General features: G+C 37.0%; 4 protein-coding genes across 8 annotated transcripts; 1 reads left to right on the top strand and 3 right to left on the bottom strand.

Moving 5' to 3' along the window:
- Positions 1–428: 428 nt before the first annotated feature.
- ndc1 (NDC1 transmembrane nucleoporin) lies at positions 429–8,204 on the bottom strand. Of its 2 annotated transcripts, XM_041993234.1 has the most exons (18): positions 8,054–8,204; positions 7,172–7,292; positions 6,993–7,094; positions 6,498–6,672; positions 6,286–6,412; positions 5,970–6,078; positions 5,726–5,777; positions 5,487–5,619; positions 5,030–5,122; positions 4,857–4,938; positions 4,589–4,750; positions 4,230–4,490; positions 3,966–4,078; positions 3,563–3,613; positions 2,966–3,029; positions 2,767–2,867; positions 1,273–1,433; positions 429–1,184 (listed from the first exon to the last, which is right to left on the bottom strand). In XM_041993234.1, the coding sequence occupies exons 1-18, from the start codon at positions 8,090–8,092 to the stop codon at positions 1,121–1,123; spliced, it is 2,010 nt and encodes a 669-aa protein (XP_041849168.1). In that variant the 5' UTR covers positions 8,093–8,204; the 3' UTR covers positions 429–1,120. The 2 variants fall into 2 exon arrangements, with proteins under 2 accessions (XP_041849168.1, XP_041849169.1); XM_041993235.1 differs by lacking the exon at positions 3,563–3,613.
- A 314-nt stretch (positions 8,205–8,518) lies between these two features.
- zgc:113691 (uncharacterized protein LOC503529 homolog) lies at positions 8,519–9,265 on the bottom strand. Its single transcript, XM_041993252.1, has one exon. It carries the CDS (start codon positions 9,263–9,265, stop codon positions 8,519–8,521), a length of 747 nt encoding a protein of 248 aa, XP_041849186.1.
- Positions 9,266–10,011: 746 nt separating this feature from the next.
- Positions 10,012–14,971, bottom strand: yipf1 (Yip1 domain family, member 1). Of its 3 annotated transcripts, none has more exons than XM_041993077.1 (10): positions 14,747–14,971; positions 14,425–14,498; positions 13,653–13,810; positions 13,458–13,538; positions 13,251–13,338; positions 12,983–13,099; positions 12,721–12,887; positions 11,875–12,057; positions 11,137–11,240; positions 10,012–10,885 (listed from the first exon to the last, which is right to left on the bottom strand). In XM_041993077.1, exons 2-9 carry the CDS (start codon positions 14,456–14,458, stop codon positions 11,157–11,159), a joined length of 912 nt encoding a protein of 303 aa, XP_041849011.1. In that variant the 5' UTR covers positions 14,459–14,498; positions 14,747–14,971; the 3' UTR covers positions 10,012–10,885; positions 11,137–11,156. The 3 variants fall into 3 exon arrangements, with proteins under 3 accessions (XP_041849011.1, XP_041849010.1, XP_041849012.1); XM_041993076.1 differs by having other exon boundaries at positions 14,425–14,489; XM_041993078.1 differs by lacking the exon at positions 14,747–14,971 and adding an exon at positions 14,671–14,689 and having other exon boundaries at positions 14,425–14,489.
- A 103-nt stretch (positions 14,972–15,074) lies between these two features.
- On the top strand, positions 15,075–17,957 carry lrrc42 (leucine rich repeat containing 42). 2 transcript variants are annotated; one of them, XM_041993075.1, is made up of 7 exons: positions 15,075–15,702; positions 15,794–15,925; positions 16,008–16,126; positions 16,207–16,292; positions 16,376–16,489; positions 16,570–16,654; positions 16,750–17,957. In XM_041993075.1, the coding sequence occupies exons 1-7, from the start codon at positions 15,314–15,316 to the stop codon at positions 17,067–17,069; spliced, it is 1,245 nt and encodes a 414-aa protein (XP_041849009.1). In that variant the 5' UTR covers positions 15,075–15,313; the 3' UTR covers positions 17,070–17,957. The 2 variants fall into 2 exon arrangements, with proteins under 2 accessions (XP_041849009.1, XP_041849008.1); XM_041993074.1 differs by having other exon boundaries at positions 16,005–16,126.
- The last annotated feature ends 54 nt before the right edge of the window (positions 17,958–18,011 follow it).

Raw genomic sequence — 18,011 nt, 5'->3', positions numbered from 1 at the left:
TGATAATAAGCTGGATGGTCCCTCTTTACTCTGCAGGACACAGCATCCATGGTTCACAATCAGACCACAGAACAGTTTTCCACTTTGCCTCAGACCATTTTTAATGCACTTTTGTCCTGAGATGCCCTTTTTCTTGATAAATGTAAAAAATACTTTGAAGATCTTAGTCAGTCATTTACAATTCTATCCAGATTTTTGGCATCTTGTATACAAAATGCAAGTTAAACTTGTAAAACAACATATTAAAGTGACAACTTTATGGGAAAGCTCAGATCATTTTGTGTAGTACTTGCTTTCTGACGGTCTTAGAGGAAAGTTGTGAGGTAAAGAATTTCAGGGTAAATGTTAAAAGTAAGATCATTTGGAGCAAGTTGTATTAAAGTTGGTCATTTTGTGTGCAACTCGGCCAACTAATCATATAATCCTCAGACTTTCTAGAAACAGTTTTTATTCAACAAGTCTCGAGTGGAAACTCGAATGCATTTATTCACTAGAAATAAGTAGCACAAGATCTGAGTCTGATCTGACAGGACAGCCTTTTCTCTCAAAAACAAATCTGACAAACAGTCAGCATGTACAGATGTTGAGTCTGTAGATCTGAAGTGTGTTCACTGAGCTGATACACACAGCTGCAAATCATTTCACCAGGCCTGTGTTCAGAACTAAACCAGATCCATGGACACATGTTCAGAACACACTTCACACACCTATGAAACTCTAAACAAAAACACCTTCTTTGCCAACACTCACACTGTTCGGGTCATCGTACATGATACGACATGACAGCAGCAGAAATATGAAACGAGGAAAATGCAGCACAAAGAGCCCTTTACAGCTCACCCCAGTTCACAAAAGTCAAATTTTCTTGAAATAAAACGAAGTATTTGGACAGACCTGTGTTTACAGTTAGCTGAATTATTTCCTAAACATAAGACCAGTCTTCCCATGTCTCTAGTCGGTTGATTACAATCCACGACAGTGCAGACAGAAATATTAAAAGAGGCACTGCCACAGACTTTCACTTGTTTCTCTTACGCTGTCATGTCCACACCCACACACACACCCACACCCACACACCTATCATTCTGATAAGAAGGCACAGAATACAAAGTGAGGACTGTTATTCTTTGTACTCCAAGAACTGCTGCAATCTTTTCCGGTGCTCTGCAGACATCTGAACGGCACTAAACATTGAAGAAAAACAGAGTTAGAAATTTTCAGGATTAGAATTAAAAAGATATTTATGAAGTTTGAAGTCACAGGCAGCCTTACTTTAAGTGATTGCCAAAAGTGGTTGTTATCCTGTAAATGGCAGTTTTGACTGTGGCCCTCAGAGCGAAGCGCAGTGTTTTATAGGTGGAGTCTCCCATGCTGCTGGTCGACCTGACTGGCTTACTGGATGCATGAGGCAGCTTGAAGTGTCGATCGACAGCCTAAAGATGAGGCAGTCATAATTAAAAACTAGCATTTTGGCTGTAGATTAATGATATTTAGTATGTACTTTTTTATTTTAACACTATAAAAATGTAGATGTAACATTGAATATGTACATACAGACTGAAGGTATTTTAAAATGTAAACAACAAAAAAGCAGGTATTTTCTTCTAGCATCAATATTGAAATTATGCTCAAACTGGGGCTATGTCTACACTAAACAGCTCTAAAATTTATCTACTATCATGGCCAGGCAATCAGAAAAAAAAACAAAAAACCCACCTCTGGCCAGAAAACATATATCACATGATCATCCGTGTACATTGGATGTCTTTGCCTGTCTTAACAAGCAAGGCGATAGTGTTGATACCAATCACGGAACGGCATGTTTTAACTTAATCAGCAACATGGTGGTTTGTCCAAGTTTCAGCTTACACTACAAGGAATTTTCTAAATGTTTTTATTATAGAAAAGGTTTTTCCACACGTCAGCTCTAAAGATATAAATAGTAAGACATAAAATGATGATGCACAGATTAAAAAAAACAAATAAAATAAAATTATATATATATATATATATCCACAAATAGTACATTTGCTTATCATTTGCTGGTGATTTTAGATTTTTCTTGGCAGAATACAAACAACAGCACATTCCATCTTAATTACCAGACTCAGTCTTCTGTTTGCATACTTTGATTAGCCAGCTGTGCTTGTTTGTCTTGGAAAATTTAGTAGTCTAAAAGATTTGTCTGTGACAACCTCCAGCACCTTTCTTTCTATTTTTTTTAAATACACCTAAGCTTTTCAGCTATTTTTTGTACCATTCTTCTTTTTAAACCACAATTAATTTGTTTGTAATAAATAGATTTAAAACTTGTGAAGGTGGACTGTGTGGTCTGTACCACCCCTGACAACATAGGGGAGGAGAACTTCTTTAGGTGGTAGATCCATTTTATCTGATGTAATCCTTATGGTATGCAGTCAGGAGTGTAGAAACTAAGACATGTTAAGGTTGAGAAGATTAACTGGCATAATGATGGTCAAAGAAGACCATTTTCCCACCAACTAGCCACTCCAACTCCAGCTTTACAGCATTTAGAGAGCACAGAACTCTATGTACCCCTACGCCAAGCTAACCCACAATATTTTAGTCCAATTCAAAATTTTTTAGTACTTTTTACTTGCTTACAGCTGCATATTTGTATTTCAAATTCGGCCTAATCTGTTATGCTGATGCACAATTCAGCATATAAAACAGTATTTTAGCAACAGTGATCATAAGGTCAGGCACACAAACATCAATCATTTCATACATTTATGTGAAACTTGCCTCTTGTAAGAGCAACATGGTGCTGAGAATGCTGGGTAATGCAGTCTGGACAACCCCAAATTGGTCTTCTGAGAAAGACGCTTGAACAAGGTAAGACAACCCTGCATGGTGGATATAAGATAGGGGTGGGAAAACAGTTAACTTGATGGTGCAAGAAGTTGCATCCCTTCAAAAGCAAACAGGCACCATCTGTTCCTACCTTCCAAAGCCCAGATATGAGCCTGGCTGTCAGCAAAGAGAGCTTGACTTGAGGCTTCTGGAAGCTGCAGAACACAATGTTAGCTAATGTGAGTTCTCTTTAAAAAGACAAACAGATTCAGTCTAGCTTTGACTTAGAAATCATAAGACACATCAGTAAGAATGCACTACAACATGCACTTGTAATTAGTAGAAGCAAAGCATACCAACTAAACCAGTTTCTACATAAAGCATTTAGTGAATATATGAGATCTGTTCCTGATTAAGTTCTGATGTGATCACATAAACAAGATTTCTCAATATTTAGGAAACAGTAAATACTGAGAAATCTTGTTTTTTGCCAGAGTTTCAAGGTGTGTGTTACATGATTCCTCAATTCAAGCTGTTAAGGTAATTAGTAAGGCTCATTGTAACAACTAGATGGATGGAAAAAAGCTACATTAGTAATGCCTGCACAAACAGGCCCACAAAAGGAGATAAATTAGTGATGGCTCCACGTGAGGATATCAGATGTAAAAAAAAAAAAAAAATCTACTTGGTCAGACCAGAGCATGCGGGACCCCCTATGCATTCATGCACATTCAACACACATTCTTACCTTGTTAAACAAATACATTATCAGCACCCGCTTTGCCAAGAAATTTTTAACCTGAATGAGACAATGAGACTTTGGTAAAACTGTAGCCAGGCTTCTCCATATCAGATATTTTTTTAAAGCAACCATTGAGAATCTAAGATCAAAATTTCAGTTGCTGCGCCATTTCTTTGCCTCCTTGCCTTTCTTTACTCAGGACAGATGTTAACAGGTAGAATTTCAATATTAAATAAGGTATCAGGGAAAGACACAGCAAACAAAAAAGTAACAAAAGACATAAAACAAACTGCTTTGTTTGACTCCCATAGGTTACTCCAGAGTAAGTTAAGCGGGGAAAGCCTTATGCCTAAAGTGATGGACAGATTAAGAAAAAGTAAAACTTCACCATGAGACAAGGTTTTAGTACCTGTTCTTTTCTGTTCTGAAGGAACTGAGCAAGAAAACTTGGTTTTGAGGATTCCTGCTTTGGACTAGGAACTGAGGCTGGGGAGGGTGGGGAGCTACCATTGACTTGAGATCCTATGAAGAGAGATGAACATATTACCTTTTAGAAAATAAATAAAAAAATATATACTTGAAGCATTATTACAGTGCAGCTTTATTTTCAGACAAATGTAGTTAAATTGAATTATTATTGGCTGACCTAATCACTTTTATTATAGCTCTCTACCTGTAGAGGTGGACCAGAGTTTTGGTGCTCTCCTCATGATGTGGGGGCTCTGAACTGTGCCATACCATGGTGAACCTTGTTCCACTGGAGCAGTGAGACGTCGCATGGCGGGGGAAGCAAAAGGGCTGTCCAAGTCAGGCGTGAATGGTGCTGTCAGGGGGCTCTGCAGGTCACCAGCAATGGAGCGGGCAAAGACTGAAGCTGGAGTTTTCATTAGGAAAGCAGGCTTTGGACTCATCACATCTTCAATACCTGAGGTTACTTTAGGATTACAAAAAAGGGAAAAATGACTAATTCTGCTTAATATAGTGATCCACAAGTCCTTACATATATCAAGACACTGGTATACAGCAATGTACTTGATGTTTCAGATGAAGTCTTCCTTTCACTCCCACTCGACAGAGATTTGGCCCTGCCATTGGTTGCGACAGTTTCGTGATAAGCCACAAGTCTTTGAGTCAGATCAGCCAGCAGAGACAGACACTCTTTACTAACTGCATTCCAGTTATGAGGATGTCTTCCTAGTAGAGACAGGAATAAGACAAAAAATATTAATGCAAATAATTTAATATATATTGGAAAATATTTAATGCCACAAAAAAAAAAAATCTAAAAACGGTAACAGACCTGGCTGACTCAGACTAAAAACTTCACTGCGTCGTGATGGAGAATGCTGAGACAACAAAGCCAAGTCCTGCAGAGCTAGAAACTGGCATTTGGGAAAAGAGGAGTCACTTATCAAATCTGGAAAGCACAAAAAAATTAGACAAAGAGTAAATCTGTAGGTGGATTTTCCATACCTTTAATATCATTGGCTGCTTGTCAGTAAGAACTTTAGGAAGACACTGGTGGGCATCTTCAGTAAAAGATGACTGCACAGGAAAACTGTAGACCTGGAAGAGAAATACATCATTTCTAATTTCATTATCTTAAAAGACTGCAGCCATATTGGTATTCTTTAACTCCTTTGACATTTGGATCCATGGCACTGCTGCCCCCTACTGCCCGCAACTTTTCAAATAGCCAACAGGCGTTCTCACTGAGCTATGAAACAATTATCACTACTTATGAAATTATTTTATAAAAGGTCATCATGGTCATCTTCCCAACAATACTAAGTTAAGCAGAAACTCCATAACTGCTTTATTTAAACAAAAACACATTTAAAAAAAAAAAATGAGAATACAGTATATGATCAAACGTTAATATAAGGAAACGTGGAAATGTCAACATTTTGGCATTTATAAAAGCACATACCTCAGTGACAAAGATCCTAAAGAGCAGCAGTGTGATGTACCACATGAAGAGGAGGTAGGTAGCACTGATCCAGAGGTGGTAGAGGAGAGAGAGGTCCAACAGTCCAGCGATGCTATCGAGTGGGTGGACAGAGCTGGTGGGAGGGAGATCATACAGATGTGTCCAACGCTTAGAAATGTTCATATGTTCAATAGGTACAAAATTTTTAAATGCTTTTTAGGTTAATCCAGCTCACTAACCTGTCCAACTGTAGATTCAGTGTTTTGCAGATCCATGTTCTTGGAATATATCCTGTAAATATTAAATAACATATCTTACAGTAACTCTTGTAACTTTGGGTACAAAAGAAAAAAAGCAAGACTAAAGGTTGTGTAAATTATGGTAATTAACAATAAATAAGTAAATGGTTGACTAAATGAATAAAAATAATACGCATTTTAGTTCCTTGAGCATATTCTTTATTCATAAACAAAAGTCTCTCACCCAGAAAGAAATACAAAACTATGAAGTTCCTGACAGAGTAAAACGCTTGAGTGATGCTGCATTTCACCACCAAAGGCAGGGATCCCTTGAAGCGAAGGTATTTATATTGCTGGGGAAAAATAATACATGTACAACAATGAACCACAAGTATGAATCTGGAAATTTTGCTAATTAAAATTTTAGTTAATTAATTAGACTCATCTATTCAAGGCATGTTCTTATAGAAGCCCTTTGCTGCTATGGCATTTTAGAAAAGGCTATACACGCTAATCACCTCATCTCTATTAGTCTAATAAATGAGTGAACTATCACATACCTGAACAGCATGAAATGAGACATAGTTCATGTTGTGGATCACTCCCAGGAGACTATGTGAGAATCCAACAAAGGCTCCCGCCAGCAGAAACACGAGATGGTACTCATTGAGACACATCTGAGGATAACTGTTCGGGTTAAAAACACAGCAAGTTACACTATGAATATAATGCATAGAGCTCTGTAGGAGAGTTATGTGTCATTGCTGCTTACCCATCACTCTGTGCACATGAGTGGCCAAGTGTTTCATATCTGAAACCGATAGTGACAGCACAACACCAGCCTACGATTATACCCATGAAGCAATGGGCCAAGCAAATGACTAACTGGCGAGGGTGGAAAAGCTGGCCAAACAGTGCAATTTTTGAGCAGGCAATAGTGGGAATGACTACAGACACAGGAAAAAGAAAAAAAGTGTTAAAACAACAATTAAACGTTTTATAAAAGAAAAGCACTGGTACACTGATCATTTATGAATTATGGAACACTTTCAGCACAATATGTTTCATATTAATTACTGGATCTCACTCAAACAACAGCAAAGTGATTGACTGATTGTTAAAGGTAAATCACTGCAAAATAGATTGTAACTAGTTTTAGTTATGCATGACAGTAAGTGATGGGCTTTAGTCATACACATAAGACATCCAGGTAACATATCAGTCACAAGAAAACTAATCAATAATTTCACAGCATCCTGTCCCTCACCTGTGTGATACTCCAAGAATAGGAACCCAACCATGATGATTACTCCACCAAGCAAAATTAAGGAGAAAATTGCACTAGCACTGGTCAGCAAAGACAGGCATTCTGAAATAAAAAAATAAATAAACATTTTATACACAGGTCTTATTAGGATAAATATCCCTATGAATGTAATGGCTTACCTGTTGTCGTTCGGATGGGATGGAAAAAACTGAACTTGCTGAGGATCACAAATACAGCTGTAGTTGGAGGCAACAACAGGACAGCCCAAGCAATGCTGGCTGCAGCCCTCCAGCAAATTACCTAATTAAAAAGTCATTATTACATACACAACAAATACACAATCATCTACAGAACAGCAACTTTGCTTTCTGGGAAAACTATATCAGCTTTTATAAACATACTATTATGTTGCCCGGCAGGTTGGAGATTTAGTAAATTAATTAACTGACCAGTTAAATTCTTTGGTTATTACAACGATGGTGAGGGGACAGATTTAAATGGAGGAAATTAAACACTGATCAAGAACACTTTTACAATTTCGGATACCGTGTAATGGCCTTATTTTGCTGAGATGTTCTTGTTCCTCCGAGCATCTGCATCGCAATCTTTAGTTTCAGAGGAACGTATTATTTTGTTTATTTGCAACAATTAGGGCAAATGAAATCCAACACGCTCAATTTCAAAATGTGGATAAATGCTCCTATCTTTACAATTTCGACATAAATAGCTTAAACGTCCAAAGACATATCCATCATAAAAAGAATAAAAGACTGAATATTTGCTAAGACTCTGTTTATAAAAGTCACTTATGATTTTCAATTAGTCTTTACTTCACTTGCATTCTTTTAATCTAAACATTTAGTATTTACATGTTGTTCCTTGTTTCATATGGTCGTTCTGTGAAAACTTGATCTTAAATATACAAACACAATTTTAAAAAAAATCAGGAGTTGGCTGCTCTCCTTAGCTAGCATAAACAAATATTTAGCATGCTAGCTAATGCCAAACATTTTTCTGATTCTGTGAATTATTAACTGGGTTTAAACATTAAAAAGACTCACCTTCCTAATAAACCAAAAATTTGTGTCAGTTGAAAACATTTTTATTTCAATAGAGACCCACTTGTCGATAGTACGGGCTTCAGCTCCAAAGCCGTCCAACTATTTACCATCAATTTCCCTCATCGCGCCACATGCATTCAAAGGACCTCTGAAGGACCCCGATAGAAAGCTGCCCATCTTCCCGCCTGTGGCCAACAGTTCAGGTGCATATAAGTTCAGTTTAAATGTGACTGTCAATGAAAATAAATAAATAAAAAACAACAATCTAAAAAAAGTAAATAAATAAATAAAATAAAATAAAAATAGATAAAACAAATTTCTTTAAAAAATCAGCTCAACAATGGTTATGTTGTGTCTTATGTTGCATATAATTTTATATTTACTGAACACATAAATAAAAAAAAAATATACTGCAGTCTGCTTTTCTTTTTCAGCGTGGAGTATTGTTGACTGTAATTCAGTGACTCAATTCTGAATTCCTTTAGGTTCGTCATGGAGGAAAGCTTTTTTGTCATGATGAAAACCATTTCCATAAGATGGAAAACTGTGTTTATCCATAACACTTTTCTTGTCATTGTCCTGAGAAAATGACTTGGTCTCAAAAGCATTTGCTGGAAGCTTTTGGGATGAGCTGATGGACATGTCAGTTTGAACTCCTTTATGGGTGGATTGTTTCTGCCCAATTGCAGGGAGTGCAAGTTGCTCCCTCTGGCTCTTCTTGTCTTCCCACAATTTCAACAAGCGACGTTGATTATTGGTCATGTCCTTGAGATTTTGCTGTAATGACTGCACTTGGTCCTCTAAAAGTGTTTTAGAAGTGACTGTGTTTGCCAGCTCTGAAGTCAAGTCATCAATAGTCAGACTCAGTTTTCCAGCTTTCTCTACCAGGGAAATGCATTCACGCTCCTTTTCATGCAAATCATTAATTATGTCCTTGGTGGTTTTTCCATTAAACTTAGGGTTGGACTCAAGTCCAATTTCAGTCCGGAGGGTCTTCACTTGTTTTCTCAGATCCTTGTTGTCTATCGTCAAGGTCTTCAGTTTCTGTTTCAGAGCCTCGGTTGAGCGAACCCTTGTCTCGTACTGCCTGAGTTTCTCTCTAAGAACATTTTCTCTGTGCAAGGTATCATCTCTTTCTTTTCTGCATTTCTCCAAAAGTTTCAGCGTCTCAAATTTGGAAGCTTTTTCACTTTTGCCATTGGAGGTGGCCATCCTACGGAAATGTGTTGAAATCTTAATATAAGGAAAAATTTAAAATGCATTCCCTATAAAGAAAGAAAGAAAGAAAAAAGATTTACGAGCAATCCAAAAGTCCTTAAGCATGAGCTGTTCCTTGCATGAGACTGAGGCAGGAGACATTCCTCCCTAAGGGTTATCTGTTAGACAGACTGCTCTAGTGTAACTCAAAGCTGGGGCTAGAATGACCATTAATTAGGGTGCCACCATCCCTTTGACATAGTTTCAAGTAACCCAATTTTTTCCTCATTTGTTAATTAATCTAAAAACGTTGCTCTAGTTAATAAGCGGATATAATAAACCCAACCTTATTGTGGGACTCTCACATGTAAGTTGCAGACCACATGCCACATGTCTGCATGTGGGCACATACAGTATGTAACATTTTCCACTGCAGGTGAACTGCATACCCAAACTGTGACATGGTAGATTCTATCAGTCCGCTTTGCCACAGGACAGTTTAGATGAATGAGATGGAAAAGCAGCCACGGGAGCCAAAAGCTCACTTTTAAACGCAGACGGTGTCTGAAATGTTGCGAGTTTTGGTTACCATCTCTCCCTTAAATATTTACAAAGTCCAACTGTTGAAATAAACTGGCAGCCTTTAATGTTGACAAGAGCATGTGGAAGAGTCACATTGCCAACGTGTGGGAGCTAAGGTGATTGAAGGGTGTCCAGCCAAAAAATGTGTGCTGCAAGAAAAAGTAGTGAAGAAAAAAAAAAAGTTTTTACATAAATCTTTTTAATCATCTGCTGTTAGATGCAATTGTCAAGTCAGTGGATATTTTTATTAGCAATCTGGAGAGAAACTATTTGATATAACAAATGACGTACACTGGATATTAATCAAATAGATTTGATCAAATATTTTACTTTAGTTGAAATTTAGGATTTTCTTTCCACGTTTGATGTAGATTTCATTGAAAACATTCAAAACAGAAGAGTTTTTTGAAAAATATAAAAGCATGCTGCAATTACCATTTTAGTTCTCACCATTAAACACTTGAATTAAGAATGGATAGTGAATTTTATTATATGCCTTTTTCATAACATATGAGGTATAAAATATTTACAGAATACCCTAAAAACTTAGGACAGAACTTTGGCACTAAGTGACAGCACTTAACCTTAAACAAAAATTCCTTTTTCTTTAAAGGGTACATAATAATTAATCCTCACCATCACCAGTAAATGTTCATATTATCTACACAAAATAGATCTGCCAGTTCCTCTTATAGGTATATAAAAGAAATGCATATACAAAACGTCACTGATGCCACCACCATTAATGTAAGAACTGGCAATCCAAAAATAATCTTGATACTACAATGCTTAAAACTACTACACTACAAGCAGATCTTGTGTGCCGGGTAATACCATACCCTGCTTAACTTTAAGCAGGTTTCAAGCCCATCCCATTAGAAATAACATACATGGTACCAGTGTTCATTTTCAGAGGTCATGCTGCTTCAACAAGTGTACAAGCTGGCTTCTACAGGCGTTAAGCTGGAATGTCCAAATGAGGGTGAAATTCAGACGTCCCATGACTTCATCAGCACAGCAACCTGAGTCTCTCTAATAAGGCAACAGGAGAACCTGCAATTAAAAAAAAAAGGAATAATGCTTAGATTGGGAAAGAGAAATCATGCAGAGGAAGTCTGGTGTCAAATGGTCAACTCTAGCAGGTAAACATGACACAGAAAAAAAATAGGCCAGTAATGTAGGCCTGCAGCTGAAGGAGAAATATTATTCTCCCAGTGTAAATGCCATTAGAAAGTATGAGGTGTGAATACAGTTGGATTTACATATATCAGATTAAATGTGTATTCTTTGTGTCCATTTTTTACCTTCATACAATGCAAGGCTTTCAAGTCGATGGCGCTGGCTTGACTGCCACTGTGGCCAGAGAGCTGTTCCGTAGTGGTGGCTGTGGGTTGCTAAAGAAATAGGTCTGAAAAAAAAAAACAAGCAAATAAGACAAAATAATTTGACAAGAAGCAATATCTGTTAATAGAAACAACCAATCAAATGAGATCTAAAGTTAACACAACAGTAAGTGTGCAGAATTTGTTCAGTGTAACAGAAGACCAATAATCATGGTCACCCTTCAGATACAGGCAAACTATCCTTTGCAGACTAATTACACAGATCTGAAAACATGTGATACCCCTGTGGGTCTGATAACATTCACATAAACAATTTCACTAACAGCCTGTTCCAACACAAGTTGGCAAATGTGGGCAAAGTTTCCATTGAAGGCTCTCCCGCAGAGGGATTAACTTGATACTATCGGGTGCATTCATTTCCCACAAACACAAAGGGTGAGACACGCAAAAAATGGCAGTGTAATGTAGTCTGTGACTGACATAGATAAGCTGGGTCAAACCTTAGCCATGCTGAGATCACTGAGGACAAATTAGAGTGAGTCAATCATTGTTATCCACACAAAGATGGAGAGGCAGCATGAATTAACAGAGATAATGTACTGCCAAAGCAGGACATTCTATCCTATTTCTCATTTAGATTTTTTTCCATAAGTGTTATTATTATTACGTAAAGCCAGCAACTTAAGGAAGTATTATTACCTTACAACCTACAGCCAGAAGGATGTTCAGCAAAACAATGATTGACACGACTGCCACAATGACTTTGGGGTGGTCGTCCCTGACCGCAGGCCAGAAGGTTATCACCAAGACTGAGCCGGATAGGCAGAGCGCCACCACGATGGAGCACCATCTGAACCATTCATATGGGAGAATCCACAAGACCTGGAATGTAAATGTTACATAGTTACATACATGTTTTTATTTTTTACAAGGAAATAATTAGGGGTGCACAATAATATTGAAATGCCACTGATATCTGCTGATAAAGTTTTTAAATGAAAACATGTTGTGAAGTTTAATTGGTTGAGCAGGCACCAATATACAGAAACTGAAGCTTAAACCAGCAAACATACAGTCAAATTACAGGATTATCTAGGTTAGTCAAATTATCGATTTGATTAACTAACTTGATTGTCAAATTAGGATAGTCCACAACACTGGCTAAAACTATTATAACAAGAGAAAAAGTTGTTCTTTTCCCTTGTGTCACTGCAAATTCTGACCAATATATACTGTTGATAATATGCCAGTTCCATTAACATATTATCAACAGTCATGATTATTAGTGATGTACAGCAGCTATACTACACCATGACATAATGTAAGTTTTTGTATACACACATCATTAAACAGTTTTTTTCAATGATTTACAATTGTTTATTAAGTCATCTGTTTCACTGCAAAGCATCAAATACTAAACCTTTAAAAAGCTGTTGATGTTTTAAAAAGGTGAAGTGTAAATCTAAAGATGCATTTTGTAGCAGAGCAGTTTGAATGCAAATTTGCGCTATTGCTTGTATTTTGAGATTAAATCCAAGGGCTTACCACAGCAGGTATGTAAATTGACAGAGAATATCCGTACACACAGACGATCTCCATGAATGAGAACGACACCAAGTTCATGATCTTGTTGCTTCTCCACAGCAGCAAACCCCAAAGAGCGAGAGGCACCAAGCAGGCGTAGCTGAAGATCGCTGTAGCAGCCATGGTCACTGAAAAATACAACAAATTCAAAGACAAACAATTAAAAGCACTTCCCCCCACTCTCACATTCAATAAAAGCCAGTGTTAATGCCATTTTGCTTACCTTTTCCAAACTCTGGGGTGTATCTATAATTTGGGTTGCCAAAGTTGAACACAAAGTTGGATACGTTTCCACTAATGGCAACAGCAAACACAAGAGTGGTGCAAATCCAGAATGGTCCTGAAAACAAATATATGAATTACAACTCCATGTTGCTGGCAACAAAACAGCCGTTTTGACAAATATTACAAAACTGACCGAGAGTACAGAACAGAAACAGTCTGACAAAATAAAAAAAAAGAAAAGAATAAAAAAAAGTACGAGAGCTAACCGTAAATATCAGGATTTTTTCGAAGATAAATTTGAATAAAGTTCTTTCCAGGCCATGGTAGCACTGATCCAATGATCCTCTCCTTCACCTGGGGAGAAACCATTAAACATTATTTTGAGCAAATCACAGTCCAATTTGTTTTTAATCATTCTACTTTTAAATACAAGTTGTAAGAAAGGTTAGCAAATAAGTTTTTAAATATATTACATGGTGCGTCTCAACGTCAAAAAATCTTTGATAATACTCAAACGTCCAGAAAGGGGCATTCTTCTTTTGTCCGGGGAGGAGCTTTAAAAGGAAAAAAAATTGTGAATTAAACTGACTCAGTGTTTGATGTACTAACTAATGATTTTATAGTATGACATAATGAATTTTGTCAATGGAAACAAGTCTTGTCCTGACCTCTGCTCTGTCATCAGTGCTGAGTGGGTCGTCATTAGCAGCATATGGAACAAAACCAGCAGCATTTCTTTGTCTCTGGGGCTTTTGGTCCTCATCCCCAATGCTAATGGTGACTGCATCTTTATTGGCTTCCAAAAGATTGCCTGCTTCTTCAAATTCTAATTTAACAGGTGAAAGGAAAATGTTAAGTGAGACAAACAAAGAAAAAGCAACATAAAAGCAATTCAAAGACAGCATATCAAATATTGAGAAATTATTTTATTTGCATCCACAAATTAAGGCTTTAAATCTAAAATGCTGACTTGTCACTTTATGAAAACAATTGAAGCCCTATGCATAGAAACATCTGAAAAAAGAGTAACAGAGCAGGTTGAACAAGCTTAGATCCTGTCACGCAGATAGGACTTGAATTACAACAACATTACAAATAACGTGTTGCGTTCACGTACGTTTATTTATAAAAAATGTAAAAAAAAAAACAAAGTTGATCCAAAAATGCTTGTGTCTTGACTTTCCTGAAACGTTTTGATGGCATCATATTGAAAAAGAGGATTGTTTTAATTAAAAACAAACAAATGATTAAAATATAATTACTTCCCAGCATTTGCTATGTGTAGTTGATTTTAATTAGTTTGACCGTTGAAATTTTTGTTAAATGGAAGCGTAGATTTTGGGAAGATGGGTTTAAACTATATAATTTGCAAAAACAAACAAAAAAACAAAAAAACAAAAAAAACAAAAAAACAAAAAAAGCCTGAGGAAGCCAACTCACCCCGAAACTGAAATGGATCACTGTCTGACGCCATTCCCCTTCAACGATATTTGTCCCACAGTAATCTGTTGGCACATAAAGAAGCAACAACTTAATCTTAAATAACTTCTTCTTTTTAAAGTTTACCTGTAATTTGATTTAACGTGTAACATTTGCTAATGCTAACATTTAGGAAACGTTCGCTTAAAGTTAGCTAAGTTAGCTAAAAAGTTCCTACTTCAAATCTTATATAAAAAATGCACTTACTAAGTTTAAATTGACAGTTGTAAAAAGATCAAGAACATTGCTCATATTTACAAACGACATCAAATAGCAACCTTACCAAATTATCCAACAAAACACCCTAAATGTATTTGATTTCTTTAAGCTAGGTTAGCCAGGTAGCTGTAGGATGTGACAGCCATGTAAACAAGCCATGTTCCGGTTATTGAACAATCTTCAAAGTAATGACTTCATTATTTTAAATTTGGTATATATAAAACGGGGCTGTGTGAAGTTAATTGTAATGTCTGTAAAAGATAATTTTAATTTAAACTATGTGTTACTTAAAAGGACCTGTTACGTATTGATCAATTATAAACCCTAAATTATTGACGGACTCTTCGTTTGAAGTTAGCTAGCAAACAGCGGCATTGCACTGTGAGCTACCAGGAGGAGCTTCATGTACTTGGAATAAAACTACATTTAGATTTTTAGATATCTACTTTTAAATAGACAACATTGCGTGAATGTGTAGCCAAATATAAACGAGTTAATTGTGGATGTTTTTTTTTTATTATTATTTATTTAATTATTTTTCAAAATCAAGGTCCTGCTAAGCTAGCTATTTCATTCAGCGCTCTCGTGCGTTTGTGTTATGTTTCAAATGTAAGCTCATGAAACTTTTGCAATGGATAACAGCACCATTTATGTTCGAGAAAAGGGTAGCCTTCGTCGGGTCGGTGGCATAATCCTGGCACAACCTAAACTGGCGTCGTCATGCAGAAGGACAAATCCATTTTTGCTTAGGAAAGAGCATTACATATTCACCTACAATGAAGAAGGAAGTTTGAGATATACCACTAAATCTCTCTTTGATATCACTCTCTTGTTTGTTGCTGACAACATCCACCATGTAGACTCTCTGGTTGGCTTCCCAGAGCAAATAGGTGATAAACTTTTTGTAGCAGCAGAGGAAAGTCGTGTATTTTTAAACCCAGATATTTCTCCAAAAGTTCTAAAGTTATTCAATGATGCGTATGGAGAGATGGTGCTTGGATCTCTTTGTTTAAGAAATAGGTTGGTAATGTTATGCTTCCTCCAAAACTGTCAACTTCTCTGTTTTTATTTGCAATTACTGCAGCTTCTTTTGTCCCTCTAATTTCTGCAGGTTTCCACTCCTGCATGAGCGAATGGAGGAGATAAGAACTTTTCATAGTTTGAAGTCTCTGGATTTGTATGGCTGCAAACTGGGTGATAATCATGAGCTTTTCCAGCATCTGACATCCACCTCATTGGCAAGGTAAGAGATATCTCGTCCCCCAAAAAAGATTAGAAGAAATTCAGAAAATGTTACTCACAGTTCTGCCTTTCTTTCTCAGCAGCCTCACCCAGCTTTTTATTGGTGGTAACGGTCTGTCAGATGCTGGCCTGCAAAGACTGACAGCACCTATCCGAATAATGCGGAAGGGACTGGACCATCTTCAGCTCCTGGATGTTTCCCGTTAGTGGCTTCTATGTGGCACAGATGCTACTGCCTCCAGATTTAAAACATCTATAATTGTTTATCTCTTTCATACACAGACAATCCCCTCACAGACAGGGCTCTCAGATACCTCACATGCCTCCCAAAACTTGAAAAGCTTGATGCGTCTGAGACCAACATGAAGGTAAGACAGTAAAGGCTGCATGCAACATTTGGCTATAATTTATTTTTATGATCCTATTAATTCATTGTTATTTGTACATGTAGCTTGGCACAAGATTAAAAGAAACCATATGGAGCCTGTTGGGTCTAATTCATTCTGAGAAACCATTGGACACCTTTGATCACACAGGATGCAAAACGGAGGGTTGGGCAGAGCAGGTAAATATTTTCAGACTAATAGAAGTATATACAATTTGTTTAAAGTTGGTAATATATATTAACATTTGAGCTATTTTAAGGTTATAAATCAGTGGGAAATAAATGGCTCACAAATGCCAAAGCAGAAGAAAATTGAGGACTCAAGGATAGCAGCTCTTCGCTTTTGTAAGTCCATTATATTTTGCATCATGTTAATGGACAGCTATTTCTACACAAAAGAAGAAAAAAAAACACATAATTGCTTTTTTTTTTATCTGTAGTTGGCAGGCAGAAGTTTGTCAGAGATGTTCTGAACGCAGCCCCCCTGGTTGGTGATGGTGAGGAGGCTAGCAGTGAGAAACTCCATTTCTGCAGACCTGCAACAACCAACCAAGAAACAGAGAAACAAATTTCTTCAACAACAAACGGTCACGTGAAGTCTCTCTGCTGTAATGTCAAAAAAAGAAAGCAGGAGCCTGAAAAGGGTGATGCATCAAATCAAACACCCCCGACAAAACGTCCATCTCCATTAGCTCTTACTGAGGAGGAGATAGACTTGTTGAACAGCTACCAAGGCACACACCAGAGCAGGATTCCCTAAAAGAGAAAGTGTGGTAGTATTTAGCTTCTTAATTACCAGGATCATCTCCAGATGATTCACACTTGTGTTCTGTAGAAAGTCTTTTTCCTGTGACACTGTTTATATTTTCGTTTTATAAGTAAAGTTTTGCCTTAACATGTTTTTTCAGATGGTTTTGCAGTTTGGAAACAGTAAAATAAATGTGAATGAGTATAAACACAATGTTCTAACTGGACAGCAATCTCATTGTCCCATAATGCTCCATGCATTACATTTATACCATATCTGGGAGCATGGTGAGAGTATTAATTTTTTGCTTGTTCTGAGACAACACAAGTCACCTCCAGAGATTCAGTAGCAGGTGCTGGGATGTCTATTAATCTTCCTTCTTTCTCACTGCACAGTTTTCACTGTATATTTATATTTCAAACTTGAGGCACCGTTTAGAGCTTATTTTGAGACTTCATACAACCACCTAATTCCAGCAGCACTCCACAAGACCTAAAAACAGACTTTGATGTGTAAAATCTATGAAGTACCTCTCAAAATCAAATTACAACACAGCTAACCTGAAGGCTTAGTACTGTGCCAAAACAGAGTACAAGAAGGTGGACTCAGAGGACTAATAGGGCTCTCTAGAGTATTCAGTCTCCAAATGCATTTAGTAAGTGCTGTGTAATTGTACTCCAAAGTCATTTAAGGCATGAAATATTTGACAAAGAGCCAGTGCTGAGGATATTTAAGCTTTAACAGCAGGGGCATGTAACAAAAGGCTAGTTATGTCTACAGTAAAGGATGAAAATCTTGCATGTTTTGTTCAAATGAGAAATAACTGTGTGTGTTTATGCTAAGATCTGATTTTGCATAGTTGTAGAAGAGTGATAAGGAATGGAGAATAAACAGTCATCAAATAGAGCCAGTGTTTTTTCTGTCCACCCTATGAACATTTGCTTCAAGAATCAG

This window comes from Melanotaenia boesemani, chromosome 8 (assembly GCF_017639745.1).
Source record: "Melanotaenia boesemani isolate fMelBoe1 chromosome 8, fMelBoe1.pri, whole genome shotgun sequence".
Taxonomy (NCBI): Eukaryota; Metazoa; Chordata; class Actinopteri; order Atheriniformes; family Melanotaeniidae; genus Melanotaenia; species Melanotaenia boesemani.
Note: the sequence above shows the minus strand (reverse complement) of the source record. Positions and strands in the feature narration are given on the sequence as shown.